The sequence below is a fragment of the Biomphalaria glabrata genome, chromosome 4, assembly GCF_947242115.1.
Source record: "Biomphalaria glabrata chromosome 4, xgBioGlab47.1, whole genome shotgun sequence".
Taxonomy (NCBI): Eukaryota; Metazoa; Mollusca; class Gastropoda; family Planorbidae; genus Biomphalaria; species Biomphalaria glabrata.
Genome location: NC_074714.1, coordinates 54,685,335 through 54,704,628, shown reverse-complemented (window position 1 = coordinate 54,704,628; position 19,294 = coordinate 54,685,335). Strand labels below are relative to the sequence as shown.

At 34.5% G+C, this 19,294-nt stretch overlaps 1 protein-coding gene across 1 annotated transcript in view; it reads left to right on the top strand.

Annotated features, from left to right (window-relative positions):
* The first annotated feature begins 263 nt into the window (after positions 1-263).
* Positions 264-19,294, top strand: part of LOC106075144 (uncharacterized) — a 35,483-nt gene continuing 16,452 nt past the window's right edge. Inside the window, exons 1-9 of the mRNA XM_056026840.1 lie at positions 264-596; positions 5,555-5,751; positions 6,631-6,673; positions 7,421-7,594; positions 8,468-8,577; positions 10,394-10,538; positions 12,527-12,711; positions 18,362-18,433; positions 19,137-19,284. Of these exons, the coding sequence (XP_055882815.1) occupies positions 5,614-5,751; positions 6,631-6,673; positions 7,421-7,594; positions 8,468-8,577; positions 10,394-10,538; positions 12,527-12,711; positions 18,362-18,433; positions 19,137-19,284 (1,015 nt within the window). The 5' untranslated portion in view covers positions 264-596; positions 5,555-5,613. The remainder of the gene's footprint in view (positions 597-5,554; positions 5,752-6,630; positions 6,674-7,420; positions 7,595-8,467; positions 8,578-10,393; positions 10,539-12,526; positions 12,712-18,361; positions 18,434-19,136; positions 19,285-19,294) is intronic.

Sequence of the window (19,294 nt, the reverse complement as noted above, 5' to 3'; positions counted from 1 at the left end):
CTTTTCTTATCTTATCTTATATAATTTTTTATATTTATATATTTTATAAGATAAGATCTACCTGCCCCCACGGAAAAATAATAAATTGCACGGCCGGGATCCGCCACTCATTCCCACTAACCCCCCCCCCTTTTTTTTTAAAAAAATTCTGACCGCAACTCGAATGTTATATGGAAAAAGCCTACGCCTAAACAAAAACTAATAAGTGTCTTTGTGGTGTTTGTGTAATTATAGAGGCACTTGAACTTAACTTTGTGTTATTATACTGTGAGGAAGTAAGCCTGCCCTAATGTTCACCACACGGTACGTTACAAACACGTCAAAAGCTAGACAGCTAACCAACGGACGAGTGTGTCAACTCGTAAGTTGAACTTCTGTGAAATGCTGCCCGGATACGCATCTTTCGATCCCTAGATGAAGTCTACAAGTCCAATGTTTATATATATATATTTTTTTCGCATGGCTGAGTCAACTAAAGCTAGACTTGATCTCAATGTTTTTAAGGACTTAGGCGTCTATTACTATAACTATAATTTATAATAGATCTACCATCTACTACTAGTATCATCTAGACTAGATAACTGTAAATATTAGTGGTAAGGAATTTGTTTTTGTTTCATTATAGATTAGATATCAAATTTACTAATATTAATAACATTATTATTATTAATATTTTTAAATATTTACTCATTAATTATGATTAATATCATTTAATATGATTAACGCGTTGTCGACTTATCATTAATTCATTTATGATTACAATTATGGTAATAGGCTTAATATAGCCCTACAGTAGCCTTCTATGTATATAAGCCTTATTATTATAAGGTCTATAGTATAATTTGAATAATTAGATTAAAGATAGTCTAGATTACCCTAGATCTAGATCTATATATACACTCACACTGAGAATACTTCAATTTCAATACTGGTAACTGGAGTCATAAATAGCTATTTATATAGGCCTATAGCTATATTAAATACATGGGTATACCTATACATGTATATATTATATATAATTATATAATATTGCATCAGTACTAACAACTCTACAACTACCATCATGATATATATATAGGTATAATTCATTATATTGATGAAAAGATCAAGTGACACTAGTGTGTTACTGAGTGTGATTGAGTCGTTAGACTGGCTGGCTCACTCTCATGCTACTCATTATGATTTTCCGATCTGAGACTGCACGAGATCGACTAGACTAAATTAATTAATCTACTGTATAGATTCTAGATTCTAAATCTCTGGGTATTAATATATTGTATCTTATTTTAAAAAATGCATACTGTTTAATCAAGTCATCAATTTTCACAGGCTGACTATAAAAAGTATAAAATAATGGCCACAAACTGTCAAAGTTATATTGCATAAATGCTATTTAATAAATTAAAAAAGAATATAATTATATAAAATAAACAGAAATGTCCTTCATTAAGCCTTGCTTAAATGCTGTATATAGATATATTATAAATATTTAGAAAGGGGAACTCTATTACTGAAGGAGGAGGAGGCCCCATTGTACAGAATCTACATTGATAGCTCTGTATAGATCAGGGTTCTCAACCTTTTGGTCGCAACCCCTTTAGGGGTCGATTGGTGATTTGCCAGGGGTCGCCTAAGACCATAGAAAATATGGATTGTTTTTGTCCATTCTTCTATTGTTGTATGTGTGTGTGTGTGGGGGGGGGGTCGCGTCAGAGTGGGGGATTGTAAAAAAGGGGTCGCCGAGCATAAAAGGTTGAGAACCGCTGGTATAGATAATACAAAATTAAGATCTATAGGGCAGATGATGTTATGTCATCTGTTTCTTTGGCCAACAGTTAACAAGCAGGGTGTCATGTGGCCAGCACAACAACCAACTGCCTTTACTTTCCCCAACTAAAGTCAGGTACCCATTAGAGTTGGGTGGACTCGGGTGCACCCTAAATATCCCAAAATTAATATCAGTCTTCACTGAGATTTGAACCCCAGGTCCCCAGATTCGGACACTCAGCCACTGCACCCCCTTATATAGATTGTAACATTTACAATATATAAAATAAGTTAAGATAAATAAGCTTTTATTTGAAATATGTTCATAGCTATTGTTGGGTTAGTTAGGCTTACATAAATTTGGGAAGGGGATTTAAAATCTGACAAATTAGACTTACATATAATGGTCTGACCACAACTCTTAAATAGAGGGAGGGTGGTAGAATATAACAGAATATAAAACTCAAATGTTATTTAACCTTCATTAGACCAATAATAAAATACACATATAGGACCTCTAAATTCATGAAAACATGAAAAAACTAGAAGACACACTAAACAGAGCATAACAAATGAATATTAACATTTGACTTGAGTTACACCATTACACATATAGGACCTCTAAATTCATGAAAACATTAAAAAACTAGAAGACACACTAAACAGAGCATAACAAACGAATATTAACATTTGACTTGAGTTACACCATTACACATATAGGACCTCTAAATTCATGAAAACATTAAAAAAAACTAGAAGAGACACTAAACAGAGCATAACAAATGAATATTTACATTTGCCTTGAGTTACACCATTAGTAAAATCACTCAATTTAGAGACACTTCAGGGCACAAGACTAAAAAGTAAAATAAAATAATGGCACTATTTCTTTCTTAGTGCAATTAGAGCATAGTTTAGGTTGCTGTAATTAGTCAAGAAAACCAATGACTTGGTTTCTAAGTCTCTAATTAACATGCATGAAAAAATTACCCAGATAGAGACAAAGATGATGCCACTTGTTCCTCCTTAGTGCTATTAGAGCATTGTCTAGGTTGCCTTAATCAGTCAAGAAAACAAGTAACTGAACAGAGTTTAATTATCTAATTAATATGAAGGACTAGATTAGCACATCAATATGCATAGGATGTGATTATCTTCTTTTGAAGAAATGTCTGTAAGATGAGAGTTATATCAATAATATAGCTGTTTAAGATATGTCCAGATATGTCTAATTATTGTTTTGAAAATGATAAAAAAACAACAACAGGGGGATTAATTAGCATATTGAAAGGAAATGAAGAACTGAATATTTAATTGAAAGTTTGCTTTTCCTGGAAATACTTGAAGTGGTACAAAATAATGTTATTTAAAGCTGATACACATTTCAATGAAATCACTTTGACTATATTCATTCATTTCCTGTTTGGTACTCACGTGTATCACAGCCAACACAATAAATCTTCCATTACTAATTTTTTTTTTTTTCAAACAGTTTTCTTAATATTCTTGTGCCTTGACGGAAGCTTCTGGAACAGTTGTAATTAAACCCTTACTAACATTTTTATTATTATTTCTGCTTATAGTCAAGATACATAATACAATAGTCATTAAAATTAAAAGGCTTTATAGTCATTAAAAAACATTATCATATAGTCTGGGTCTTTAAGCATTTTTAGTGACATTAAAATCAATTTCTTATCTCACATATTTCAGATGTTATTTAAAATAAGAAGATAACTACTTCCTACACATTTCATATGTCAATCTAGTCATCCATGTCAATCTAGTCATCCATGTCAATCAATGACTTAAACTCTTGCCGGTAGATGAAGTTACTCTATCTTATGTTTCTTATATGTTTCACAGGGAAAGATAATCATTCTACTGCTCTTTCTATACAACATATTGTCTGCCCCTTTCTTAATTTGACTCCTAACTTCATCTTCAAGTGTTTTTTTTTTTAGTTGAAATGTAGTCATTGCACAATCAGTGGATCTTTTGTTTGATTACTTGTAAATTTGGGTTCATATAAAGACTTGTTAGCTGGTACAAACTTGAATAGGGTGACAAATAACAGGAAATCCTAATTGCCTGATGACTATCAAGTGAAGTATTAAGTAACTTTCATAATAAAGATTTCTGTATTATGTTAGGATTGATATGTCCACAGCATGGAGACTTATTTTTGTTTTTGTATGTTTTTTTTTATTTCGTATAGCATATCTTTCATCTTTATAACATCTTTATAACATCTTTATAACATCTTTATAACATCCTTATAATATTCTCAGTGTGCTATCTTTTTTCTAGGCAAGTGGGGGAAGGGGATTAGCCTTTAGGCTTTCAGCTAACACAATTCAGCTTGAGTGGGTTTCAAACTTGAGCCCCCTTGATAGGTAGCCAAGTGGTATATGCCACTCAGACTCACTATCCAGGGAGTTTTGATATATTACAGTGGAAAAAAAGCAATATATCCATGTCAACACTGACACTCACCATCCCTCGTAAGCAACATACTGCACCTTGGAAAAAAAATCAAGTAGGGCATTGGAGCATTGTGCATTAGACCACTGAGAGAGGTATCTCAGCAGAAAGACATGGACCCTCTGTCCTGTCTGAAGCTTCCTCAACTTGTGAGACTATTACTGGTCACGCTGTTTTTCTTAGTACAGACCTCTAGGCTCTGTCTTCTGTTTAACACCACCAGAGGCCAATACCACGGGGAAGGATTCTTATGTGACTGCCTCACTCCATGAAATGACCAACACTCCAGACCCTGTGTTTTATGGCAGTCTTTGGAGCAGTGTGGCAGTTTATTTTGGACTGGATACTTGGTTTAATTGTTAACCTGGGTCTCAGAGGATTGTTGCATTGAAGCCTTGCTCCAAGGTTCCTTGATTTGACCTTTAGGGATCAGGTTTTTTTTACCCCTGTTGTTAGCCTATCTGCTTCCACATAACAGATAGTTCCTCTGAGGTTTTAGGTTAAAGCACAGAAGCTGAAATCGATATTGCATCAGTCCTAACAACTCTACAACTACAACCATGACATAGCTACTCTAAACTCATCAATGAGAGACCAGTGAGATCTTTGAATCCAATCAATCTCATTTACAAGTGAAATTAAACTGACCTGATATTTTATTTAAGAATAGGTTTGGACAATTTTTTTCTTTCTCCTGCCATATTTTCTTCAAAGTCATGAGCAACAAACTGTTTTAAATGTTAGTTACTTACAAAACTGTTCCTAATTACTCAGTCTCACAGTCTTAGCTCCTTCACTTCTTAAGGAGCATCCCAAACATGTAAAACATAACAAATCTATTATACATAGTAATAGAAATACCCACAATATTAAAAATGTAATTTAAGGTCCCCTTTCAGACCTTGCGATTTATAAGGCAGATGTTTTAAAGGTCATCTATTTCTTTGACCCTCGGTTAATGATGGTGTCACGTGGCCAGCACAAAGACCAACCACCTTTACTTTTCCCTAACTAATGTCAGGTACCCGTTAGAGCTGGGTGGACTCGGAGTCGTCAAAATATCCTAAAATTAAAAAGCCTAGTCTTCACCAGGATTCAAACTTGGGACCCCCAGTTCGGAAGCCAAATGCTTTACAACTCAGCCACCATGTCAATTTAAGTACTTTGCATTGAAGGCTAAATAATTATAACAATTAATAATTGCAAGTAGTTTTCTTATGTCAGACATCACATTGTCTGTAAAGTCTGTTAAAATGTTATCATATTAAGTATGGTTTTTCTGTGTTCTTTTGTTGTGGTACAGCTAGGTGAAAAATGTGTCTTATATGAAAAAGACAAGTTCATCCAGATTCTTACTTGACAATGGCAAAAGAACAACGTCTACATGGATCTCTTGTCAGCTTATGGACTGATATGTTACTATTGGCACTGTTCCTTCATGTGACAGTTGATGCTGCTGCCAACTGTTCAATGCTTAAAGCATTTGCCGGAAAGCAAGAAGTGAGTGTATGTGTTTGTGTCACATATTATAGTGATAAAATAATGTGTTTGTTGTTTGTGCCACACAGTGTTGCATTACATAGTATATACTTATGTATGCTATCTATTTGTTTTACAATCTTCTATTTCTTCTAGCCAGCTTTATGCTGAGCTGTCAGCTCTGTGGATTTGTTTTACATAATAATATGTATTTGAAGGCCACTGCGAAATAGTCAAGAGGTTTTAGCCACACTTTCCACAAGTACTAACTTTTTACCAAAGTCATATAGAATGTTTTACCAAAGCTATATAGAATGTTTTACCAAAGTTATATAGAATGTTTTATCAAAGTTGTATAGAATGTTTTACCAAAGTTGTATAGAATGTTTTACCAAAGTTATATAGAATGTTTTACCAAAGTCATATAGAATGTTTTACCAAAGTTCTATAGAATGTTTTACCAAAGTTCTATAGAATGTTTTACCAAAGTCATATAGAATGTTTTACCAAAGTTCTATAGAAAGTTTTACCAAAGCTATATAGAATGTTTATCAAAGTCATATAGAATGTTTTACCAAAGTTCTATAGTTATGTTGTTGGTTATGTTGTTAGTTATGTTAATGGTTTTGCTGTTGGTTATATTATTGGTTATGTTGTTGGTTATGTTGTTGTTTTTGCTGTTGGCTGTTGTTGGTTGTTGTTAGTTCTTCGTTCTACTTAAAGACTGAAGCGCCCTCTTCATGACATGTAATTGTAATTGCCAATATCGACAAATCATAAGGTCTAATGTTGTGAGTGTAATTTTTGATGCTTTTTTAATGATGTTTTCTAGACTATTCTATTTGTACACCAGAAACTATTTGAATTCTATGTGCTATTTGTTCTCTAATGTCTCCTCAGATTGACAGCAGTCTGTTTTGTACCACTGAGTTCTCAGATACAGGTATGGCACTTGTGTATTTTTTTTGTTAATCTTGATGCTAGACGTGGATAAAAAAAATACCCAAAACTACCATTTCAGAGTAAATGGGAAAGAGTAGTGGTTATTTCTATGTTTAACACTAAATAACTTAAATGAATCTTGAAATAAAATTGTTAGCTTCCGATATTCTGAGAAACACAGCTTTATGTATTCATGACATCATAATAAAGGACTTTGCTAAATAAATTCGTTAAATGTTTTAATAAACTATGTTGACTTATTAATTTCTTGGGATGGATGTCTAGTAGTGGATGTTAAAAAAAATTTACTTAAACAAAAAAAAATCTTTCAGCATTGTTATATTTCTTGTTCTTAAAATTTATCTTCTTATTTTATCTTATCTTATAAAATACAGACATTACCTGAAAAAAGAAGATGATTATGTCCTACGCGTGATACATTCAGTCATGCATGTTAACCAATGACTTAAATTCTGCCAAGTCATTGGTTTTACTGGCTGGCTCAGGCAGCCCATTCCATGCATAATAGCACTAGGGAAGAAGGAGCATTTGTAAAAATTTGTCCTAGCTTATTGAACGAGGAAATGTATACACTCAATAAATAACATTTTAAATTATAACAAAATTTTATATGCTCAGGTGCATACAAATTCTTTTAAGATTAATGAAATTAAAATATTTTTTTTCTCTTTAATTTATCGATTTAAGTCTTATAGTGTCTTAATGAGACGAAATCCTTTTATTTCAGAGTGCCTCCCATTTGTAGAGAGTTTCAATGTCAGCCATTTACCTAAAAAGTTTCATACGAATACTTTGACAGTGGAAAGACCATCTGCTATTAATCTTGTAGGTCTTGTAAAAAATTACACACGAGAAAAGTTTGGTCCAGGAGTTAGAGTCACATGGGACTCTCCTATAGCAGGTATTAGGTGGTTATATTTTTTCACTTGTCAGTGTCTCGTAAACATCATTTTTGGTAAAAACACAGATGATGAAAAAAAATCTGTATTTCTTCCAAAGGGGAAAATATTCAAGATTAAATTGTAAGCTAATAAAACATTTTGGAATGAAAGAAAAAAATCATGCTTTCAAAATGCTTTTAAGCATCAATGATAAAATTGTCGACTAGGCGGAAAGAATTGGGTCAAATCAACGATGTAATTGTCGATAAGGAGAGAAAGAGTTAATGTGTTATTTATGTGGTTGTATTTGAAAGTTGAGTCTAGTGGCTTGTTCTGTAAACATTTAGAGCATCTATTTTGTATAACAATCTGCTGCCTGGTTGTGTGGTATGCCCTTTGGACCGTTGTCCTGATGGTCTCAGGTTTGAACCTTGCCCATTTGGAGGTGGTTGGGTGTTGGGGAGGATGTTTTAGACTTCAATTCTGAAAGAACTTCCAAAAGACGTAGAACAAACAAATTGCTAAACAAAGAAAGTGTCTTATTTTTATGTGCTGAATAATGAGTGATGAAAGAAAGCACTTTAAATAGTTTGCCAAAACACACAAAACAATACTTTTATCTCTTTGATTTCCGGACTAGGGACGATCCTTTCAAACCAAAATGATATCTAGTAGCTTGAGTCTACAGCTTCAACTGTTTTTCCTACATATGTGATTGTCTCCCTTTGTTCATTCTGTCAAATGATATACTAGGAAAAGCTTTTAACCTTTTTTTTTTTCAATTTAATTAAATTTGTATTGAACATTAAATTGAACATTAGATTCATTCATGGCAATGCATGAAACAGTATGTGTACACTTAATAAATAACATTATGAACATACATTTTTCAGAAATATCTCGACACAATTTGGAAGGTTTTTTATTGCTTCTGGAATCTAAGCACAAGACTTCCTGTCGACTATTTCATTTTAAACCTAATAGTATTGAACTAAGGAAAATGGTTAGTATTAGCATACTTTTTTTTTTGCTAGCCAGATTTTTGCCACAGAGCAGCAAGCTCTTTTGCAGTTCTGTGCCAAGGAAAAATAGTGTGCTACTTTTTGTATTCACCAGCTACACACTGCTTATGTTAGTTATGTTGTTGGTTATGTTGTTGGTTATATTATTGGTTATGTTGTTAGTTTTGTTGTTGGTTATGTTGTTAGTTTTGTTGTTGGTTATATTATTGGTTATGTTGTTAGTTTTGTTGTTGGTTATGATGTTGGTTATATTATTGGTTATGTTGTTAGTTTTGCTGTTGGTTATATTATTGGTTATGTTGTTAGTTTTGTTGTTGGTTATGTTGTTAGTTTTGTTGTTGGTTATGTTGTTAGTTTTGTTGTTGGTTATATTATTGGTTATGTTGTTAGTTTTGCTGTTGGTTATTTTATTGGTTATGTTGTTAGTTTTGCTGTTGGTTATATTATTGGTTATGTTGTTAGTTTTGTTGTTGGTTATGTTGTTAGTTTTGTTGTTGGTTATGTTGTTAGTTTTGTTGTTGGTTATGTTGTTAGTTTTGTTGTTGGTTATATTATTGGTTTTGCTGTTGGTTATTTTATTGGTTATGTTGTTAGTTTTGTTTTTGGTTATGTTGTTGGTTTTGCTGTTGGCTGTTGTTGGTTGTTGTTAGTTCTTCGTTCTACTTAAAGACTGAAGCGCCCTCTTCACGACATGTAATTGTAATTGCCAATATCAACAAATCATAAGGTCTATCTAGTTGCAATTATTTTACACAAATTGTCGTTGTGAATCTTCTTGAACTAAATCACTTTTTACATGTATTGACGCCACATTCGCCATTTACCATCTACGTCACATCTAGAGTCTCTACCTAGATTTAGCTATAAAAGGCTCTAATTTGGCGATGAATCTTACCTAAATCAGCAATTCAGCCAATGGGAAGACTAGGCTCTATATCCGTGGTCAGCAGCCATTCTAGGAGATGGAAACTCTGTTATAAAACCTACGGCTATCTGTTGCTCACAGCCGTCTCAGACTTCTGTGCCACTGTGGACTGCATTTAGTTTAAAGAACCAATTAGGAGTCTAGACCTTCCATGGAATAATGAAACCTTTGTTTATATTTTCTAAAATCTTAAAGAATTAGATAGCAACTCTTTTGGTTTCAAGATTGATGAACTTCTTCCATTGTAGAAGGACTAGGGTTCATCTTGTAAAGGTGATTGTAAAGGTGATTGTAGAGAGCTATAAAAAAGCAGTCTTTTATGGTGAGCTGAATGGTGGTCATACTAACAGAAGTGCCCCACTGAAACGCTTTAAAGACTTGCTTAGGCGTCAACTTGCTTTACCTGACATAGATGAGGGCACCTGGCTGTATGCAGCTTCAGAACAAGACAGATTGATGTCTCTTACAAAGGCTGCAGGATACACATTTGGGATCAAAAGTAAATCGGCTGCCAAGGGCATGCATAGATGGCAAAAAGAAAATCTGAACCAACCACCAGCAGACAAAGGTTATGCTTGCGCTAAGTGTGGCAAAATATGTAGGTCACAGCTGGGGCTGCGTTGCCACAGGAAATAGTGCATTCCTCATTAATCCTGGGAGAGACACTTTCTTTCACATAAAACATTTATATTGCGAGTTTATGTGGCATTTGTTTTCCAGTGATTCTAAGATTATCCAGAAAATAAAATTATTTTTTAATATTACTCTTTGTTTATCATAGCAGTACTTATCCACTTTCTTTAAGTGCAAAAAAAATATCAAAATATTTTTTTTTATATGCATTTATCCAATTAAATTGATCTCTCTTGCAGATGACCTTCAGTTATGACATTGATCGTCTCTCAGATGACACCTTCTACAAGTTATCTGTCTTCAGCATGCCTCCGCCGTCCAGTCAAGACAGAAATGACAGCAGCCGATACGTAGATATGATGCTGCACACTTTTTCGCATTACAGTGAGTGACTATTGTTTCATTAGATTATGGTGGGCATTTTTTTTTAAATTTATTTTTGTAATTTTCAAATACTGTGTCGAAAAAAAAATTGGAATTAAAAATCATTCCTCTGAGCTTGTCAAAATCTTGATAGTTGATGGTGTTGTACCCCCTGTCTGGAGATTTTACTGTGTGACCAATCATCTTGTATTTTTTTTTTTTCTCAACTATATGCATACTGTCAAATTTGTAGGAAAATCTTTAGAGGTCTAGGAAAATTTTTAGGGCTGTTTTCGAGATCTGTGTCCACCCCAGGCTCCAGTTTCCTTCAAGATTTTTCAAGTGAAATAGCTGAATTGTAAAAATGTTCTTCGATCAGTTTTCTGATTTCACAAGATAGGGTTGTCTGGGAATCAAATTGATGTAAGAAATCAGTACACTTTTGTTAAACAGGTTAGACTGGTCAGACTTGGTTTATACTAAAAGTTGATTTTATTGACTAATGTAAAGTCTTGGACTTGTCTAAACGTTTTCAAGCATATTACTTTAAATTATAAACTGTTGCAAGAGTTCGTTCTTTTCTAACATAGTAATAATGGAAAAACACTGAAAATATGGGAACCTAGGCTTGGAGATTAAGCGTTTATGGAAGTTATCCAAAATAACAATATACCCCATTGTTATATCAACCGAGGGGATAATAACAACTGACCTCACAGATACCTTCAAGACCCTAAATATTCCTAGGAACATCTTCGTTGCCTGTTTGAGGGCGGTACTGCTGCAGACCTGCCACATCGCCAGAAAATTCCTCAGTGGAAACTGTTAAAGGGACTACAATCAAGTTTGTTTCTCTTTAACGAAACTGGACTATGGCAGTGCCAGAGAATGTATACTCGTTCATTTCTAACATAATAATAATCTTTCTTACTCATAAGGAAATTTGTCTTACAATTTGTGCATCAAACAAAACATTATAACTATAAAAAATTAAAATAAACATTCACACCAGACTCGCTAATAATATACATGTTTGTATCAGATAGTTAAATTTTATTTAAGGTTAGGGTTAGGGTTTCCTAGATTCCTTAATTTTTAACTGTTCAGTTTATTTAAAAAATATTAGTCAACCAGCGGCGTAGCATACGCTGCTATTTAGTGATGGGTGAACACTTCCAGAAAGACACAGTTGACAAATGGGGTGGGTTTGGGCAAACGACTGTGAGTGAATGAAAAGAACAACATACAATTGTCCATGACTGAAAACGGGTTTTGGAAGATACAGGCAAATCTTTTTTAACCTTTGCCCTTGTGCTATATTAATTTTCATGGCAAAGGCAAATCAAACAGGGACTAGTCTGCACCAGATATTGACGTGTGTACAAAAATACACACATAAATGTAGTCAAATATAGGATGTAAAGAGAAACATTACTTGTTCTCCCCCCCCCCCCCCCCTTTTTTTTTTTCTGGCCTTGCTCTCTGTCAAAGTGAAAGTTATGTGGGGTAACTCTAGTCCGACTTGCAGAAATAGAAGAGTTATCTTTCTATGACTTTTTCATCGAGGGCTAGAGATTTTGCATGTGTGCGTGGTGCCCTGCATGGTTGGGTGACGAAGAGAATTATATATATAGGCAGTATAGTTGAAAATGATGTATCATTTATTGCAAACCCATTGATTGCATTTCTATTTTAACTTAGTTGATTGCTAAATTGGGGTTTGGCAGCTCAGTGATAAAGTGCTTAGACTCCTAATCAAGGGGTCTTGGGTTTGAATCCAGGTGAAGACTGATTTAATGCCCCTTGAGTCTAACCTACTCTACTGGGTAACTGAAATATGCTGGGAAAGTAAAGGTCGTTGGGCCATGACAGCCATAGAAATAGATGCCATTCATAGATCGCAAGGTCTATAAAAGAGGAACGTGGTTACAGATATAAATATTTTTGAAAAGAATAAACAGCTTAAAAATATTTAAATCTCTATTCTATTTTTTTGTGTGTGTTTTTAGCCCTTGGAGCAGATCCTGCACTATGGTCTCCATCGGTAACTATTAAAACGAAGCAAGATGGAAATTTATATGTGAAGTTTACTCTTTCTCCGCCTGAGTTCAACTTCACGCACTTTGAAATTCTTCTTTTGAAGCGTTCCTTCAGCATTGCCAATGCATTTATAAAGCTGAATTATACAGGCAAAGTAAGTATGTTAGTGAGTCACTATCAGGCCTTTTACAATTTGATATTAGTCTATCAATATTACGCAAGCCAATCTAGTCTTCATGCTCGAAATAACTAACATCTGTGCTTTATAAGAAAAGATAGTCTATCACAGCTGTAGATTAGATCTAGAGATGTTTGTTTTTTTAAAGCTAATATCAACTCACTCTGTCTGTCTGTCTGGTAAAAAGTTTGTACACTTTATTTCTCCCACAATCTCTGATCAAGCTGAAATTTTGCACAATTATTTCTTTTACATGCCAACACAAGAATCACTAACAAAATTGACCAGTTAGTTCATTAACCATTGGTAATTATATATGTTGTTTTGTATCTTAAACAAAGGAAAGAAATTTAGATAAGATAATAATAATAATTTTTACTGGTCCAATCAAATGGAAATTCAGTTTGACTAAAATTGACCACCTCAGCCTAACTACTGTAACAATAACAAAATAGATGCAAATAGGAACAACATTCACTCATGAAACACATACACACTCACAACCAGCGCTTTATGAATTAAACTTCTATGTACTTCTCGATGACCTTGTAACACTCTGACCAAAAGCAGAATAAATAAGTTTTAAAATCTTTCTGTTTCCCTAATGGAAAGGAGATGACCACTTCGTTCAGATCTGATTTAACAGTGGTTTAATGGGTGCAGGTTATCTTTAAGAATCAAGTGTGTATTGTAAAGGCATCTTTCATGGAAAAGTTCTTCAAGAAATGGTCGCAGTGTTCGAGTGATATACGATGCTTTTTTATGTGACGATGTCTGTTTATCTAATTCTGGGTAATACTTCTTAAACTAATTGTTGATTAAACAGAATCATCATACGCTGGAGATTATATTAATAACTTGATAATTCACTGAAGAAACATCTGTATTCTCTCAAAACTTCTTTAATAAACTTCTTCAGATTACATATATAAATAACTTCTCAATTCAATAACAACTTGACTTAATTCTTCATAAAATAAAAGTTATAGATAACACAACAACTTCAAATAATATAACTTCAACTATTGTAACTTCATACTAACACAAGACCATTACTAAACAAAGACTGTTACAATGCCAGGACCTATTACTCAACAAAAACCGTTACTATGTGAGGACCCCGACTTACTCACTTTCCCCTAATTTATACTTTTCTCAATCGTACTTCCCAGAATCATAGAAACTTCTCCCCTAATTATTTTATTACCTGTGACCATCTAGAAGCTGACGTCTGCTATTTTTTCCACTTAACCTCTTTCTCTGATTGGATGACTAAAATTAACTTGTCTACTCTGGTCAACCTGTCTTGACCTGGGCTTCTAGAAACTGGACGAAATAGGTCACAGTCTCGACTCGTGACATTTTAATTAGTCTCTATGTCTTTGTGTCTCTGAAATTTTCCTTGACTAATAAAATGGTATAAGTTGAATTAGCTCCCCTTATCGTTGCAGAAAAAAAATGTAAATAACTATAAAACCTAGTTCATAAGCAGCTTCTTTGCACGGTGGTTACCCCATTGGCTTGAGGAGGCCTTGACCCTTGAGTTTGAATTCAGGTCGTTCACTTTTTTTTTTTTTATAAATACATTTAAAAAGCAACAACCTAAATACCTCCTTCTTTCTACCCCCTACCTCTTACCAACTGGTCCAGACCAGTGATAGGATTATAGCGTATGGAGAAAACTAAAACTGTGAAATTGTGCCAAACAAAAACAATTGGTCAAAAAAAAAATTTAATCCCACACATGTATTAATGACATATAATCTAGATCTATTACAAATTTAATGACATGACTGATTGATACAATTACACTTCTTCCTTAGTGCTATTAGAGCATGAATGGGCTGCCTGAGTCAGCCAGGAAAACCAATCACTTGGCAGAATTTAAGTCATTGGTTAACATACATAACTAGATGCATGACCTGTAGGACATAATCATCCTCTTTTTTTAAGTAACATCTGTATTTTATAAGATAAGATGAGTTTTTTTTTTTTTTTGTGTCTGGAAAAAAGTCTAAGGTTAAAAAGTATTAATGTTGTTTTTTTTATAACATTTGTTACAGAATTGATTTAAAAAAAAAAACTTTCCAGTATTAGGAATTTTATTAGATGACATGAAATATTTAGTACCTAATCATATCCTCTGCCTTCCTTATAAAAATACAATCAAAACTAAGAATTATGGGAAATACTTATATCCTTTGCCATACAGAATGTCCGGCTAACTGGGCATGCTACTGTAACTTTGATGCTACTTTAACTTTGATGCTACTGTAACTTATGCTACTGTAACTTATGCTACTGTAACTTTGATGCTACTGTAACTTTGATGCTACTGTAACTTATGCTACTGTAACTTTGATGCTACTGTAACTTTGATGCTACTGTAACTTTGATGCTACTGTAACTGTGATGCTACTGTAACTTTGGTCTATTGGGATAGAGGTTTCCTATTGCTTCCATCTTTTAATTTTGCCACAGCTTGTCTTTAGGGATTCTCACAGCAGTTCTTACAAGCTGGCAAGAGGATCTGTCCCTTTCTTTAGTCGCTTAAGAGTTAACTCTTTCTCTCCGTAATTATTTTCCGCGTACCCATTGAATTATTCATTTTTGCTCGTTTGTATTTCACTATCCTGTTATGATTAAACTTCAATATATTTTGTGTTTTGAGATCAGACATTATTATATTTGATATCGAACAATAGGAAAAAGCATTTCCTTTTTACACAACAGAAATTAAAGTTTATAAATCCAAAAAATCCATTTAGTTTAATGGGGTTAAATTAACGTTGGCATCGTCGATTAGAAGAGAAAGAGTTAATGTTGATCTTGAATTTTTTCTTTGCCCCCTCTTCACTTCTTGCTTGGCTGCAGATAAGTTGAGACTGCAATAGAGCAGTATTGTTGTAACCCTATTGGTGACAAGATAGGGTTAACTGTGTAGGATAATCTGACACATGTGACATAGGCCAGTAATGGCGATGCACAAGGGACAGTACTGGTATGAACTTTGCACGTCAATATGACCCGGGTTATGATCATGTGATGAAAAGCCTTGGTGGACGAGAGACGGGGTGTGTAAGGCAGGGCAGTTCAGGACAGTGAGGAGACCAGGACTGTTACTCAGCCACGAAGTGGGTCCTGGTGGAGTCCTCTAGTGAAACGTATGGGTCCAGGAAGAGAGAACAGAGTTTAGTACAACAGTATGGTGATGTGCAGTGTCGGTGATGTGCAGTGTAACATTTGAAGTAGTTTATTGTGCTGCCATTTGTGTCGTATTGGCTGTTGTTTTTACTCAGTATTAAAGTGCCAGATTATTTGGAACTCTTTGTTGTCAAAGTTCTTGAGTTTGATGTGTTCTGTTGAGCAGTGTTTACAGAAGGCCTGATTTAAAGATAGAGAAACATAACGGTATGCATGCTCAGAATGACTCTTTGCTGTACATCTATGTAAGCTAGGTTTTCACGTTTTTTCCATCATTCAGGTTATTTTCCTGAGGCGGTTCATTTGGAATCTATCACGTTTCCTGGCAAGGCCAATGTTCTTTGTCCATGCTAATTCTGTGTTAAACCTTTGGAATTTTACATTTTATCATCTTCGGCACAATAAACTTTGGACTATTCATGTATTGATAAATAAAAAATAGACAGATGGGAGCAGATACTGTCTTGGGGGTCTCAACCCACTTTAAGGAGTCCACGTTTTGTAGGCCTATATGATAAAAAATAGTGTGATGATCATTGTATTACATCCGATTGCAATACATTAGTTGATTGAAATAGATTGAATGGAGCTTGTTTCCTAACATAGATTGAATGGAGCTTGTTTCCTAAGATAGATTGAATGGAGCTTGTTTCCTAAGATAGATTGAATGGAGCTTGTTTCCTAAGATAGATTGAATGGAGCATGTTTCCTAAGATAGATTGAATGGAGTTTGTTTCCTAAGATAGATTGAATGGAGCTTGTTTCCTAGATAGATTGAATGGAGCATGTTTCCTAACATAGATTGAATGGAGCTTGTTTCCTTAGATTGAATGGAGCTTGTTTCCTAAGATAGATTGAATGGAGCATGTTTCCTAAGATTGAATGGAGCTTGTTTCCTAAGATAGATTGAATGGAGTATGTTTCCTAAGATAGATTGAATGGAGTTTGTTTCCTAAGATATATTGAATGGAGCTTGTTTCCTAAAATAGATTGAATGGAGCATGTTTCCTAAGATAGATTGAATGGAGCTTGTTTCCTAAGATAGATTGAATGGAGCTTGTTTCCTAAGATAGATTGAATGGAGCTTGTTTCCTAAGATAGATTGAATGGAGCATGTTTCCTAAGATAGATTGAATGGAGCTTGTTTCCTAACATAGATTGAATGGAGTTTGTTTCCTAACATAGATTGAATGGAGCTTGTTTCCTTAGATTGAATGGAGCTTGTTTCCTAAGATAGATTGAATGGAGCATGTTTCCTAAGATAGATTGAATGGAGTTTGTTTCCTAAGATAGATTGAATGGAGCATGTTTCCTAAGATAGATTGAATGGAGCTTGTTTCCTAACATAGATTGAATGGAGTTTGTTTCCTAACATAGATTGAATGGAGCTTGTTTCCTTAGATTGAATGGAGCTTGTTTCCTAAGATAGATTGAATGGAGCATGTTTCCTAAGATAGATTGAATGGAGCTTGTTTCCTAAGATAGATTGAATGGAGCATGTTTCCTAAGATAGATTGAATGGAGCTTGTTTCCTAAGATAGATTGAATGGAGCTTGTTTCCTAAGATAGATTGAATGGAGCTTGTTTCCGATCTTACACTCATGTCAAATACTCCAGTATTCCTTTATTTTTGAACTCATATTATCGTTATATTCCTGATGTTGCCTTCTATTGCCTAAGCCTGTGTACACCATAAGAAACATGAAACTAGTAATAGTGGTAATTATCACAAATCATGACAAAATTTTTATTTTGTATGAGTATTCACATCATGTTTAGAATCGAAATGTACAAAGTGAATGTTTGTTAAAAGCTAGTCCGTTTGGTCTTTAGTTTTCGTAAATATTGTTTTGTAGATAATTTTAAGTCTTTTGTAGATTCAAAAATGTTCTGGCTGGAAATAGCGAAAGAGAGGAAATTGGCTTCCCCCCTCCTTTAAGTGAAGAGTTCTGGGAGGGGGGGGGCATAAAGGGCTAAACAAAAAATTCGTTGGCTTCTTGGAAAGTTAACGGTTTGTAACTTTAATTACCTATGCAAAAGTTAATGCGGTGTGCTAATTGTTTATTAAAGTTTCATTGTCTTGAATTTGTATATTTATACAAAATATCGCAAGGGTAGAATTGATTTGAGTCATATAGCTCAGACAACACCCCCCCTCCTCCCAAATCACAATGTCTGCAAGTAGCAGAAGAGTAGCTGGGGGGGGGGGCAGAATTGTAAAATTCCCCCGGGGCCCCCACTTGAGGGGTAGGGGGCCCAAATGAGTGTTTTTTTTACATTAAATATTAAATATAATGCAAAATGCAGGGGCCCATAAAGAGGTCAAGCCCCCGAGCCTGCCCCCCCCCCTCAAATGATGGCAATTAAATTTTTAGCTACGCCACTGGCAAGTAGTATTACCTAATTGTGAATTTCTTTCCAGTTCTTTACAGCTGCAGAGCCTGAAGGCAAAGTTCAGTTTGACAACCTGGAATCAGATGTCTACTTGATTAAGGTAATATGGTACTTTCAGTTTCTATCTATACTGTCTCATCTTTATTTTATTCACACCTGGTTCTCTGTAAGTCTAGTCTTTACTCTACAGCCACACCTGGTTCTCTGTAAGTCTAGTCTTTACTCTACAGCCACACCTGGTTCTTTGTAAGTGTAGTCTTTACTCTACAGCCACACCTGGTTCTTTGTAAGTGTAGTCATTACTCTACAGTTACACCTGGTACACTGCAAGTCTAGTCACTACAGCCACATCTGGTACACTGTAAGTCATGTCATTACTGTACAATCAAACTTGGTTCTTGGTAAGTCTAGTCATTACTCTACATTCACACTTGGCTCCCTATTCACACCTGGTTCTCGGTAAGTGTAGTCATTACTCTACACTCTGCCTGGTCGTGTGGTTTGCGCGTCGGACTGTCATTCAGATTTATCGATGGTCCCGGGTTCAAACCCTGCCCACTCCCATCCCCCGTCGTCCAGCGGGAGGTTTGGACTGGGAAGTAAATTATCTTCAACTCTGAAGGAACATCCGAAACATGTAAAACATTTAACAAACAAACACTTACATCTGGTTCTCTGTTAAGTAATGTTGTTAATTTATTTTTTTTATTTCTACAGAAAACAACCAAGCTAAAATAAATTATATCCAAGTGCATTTTTCTACAGACTTGTTTTTATCTCATTTTCATTCTCCCTAATTACAGGTGCGTGTTAAAGACCCATTTCGTAAAAAAAGAGGACAATGCTTGTGTTGGAGAAATATGGCAAATGGATTTTTATGTGGTTTTCATAAGTGTTGCGCCAATTCCTGTAATTTTACAAGTACTCATTGGTTTGGTCTAAAAGTGACAGGTAGGTCTTT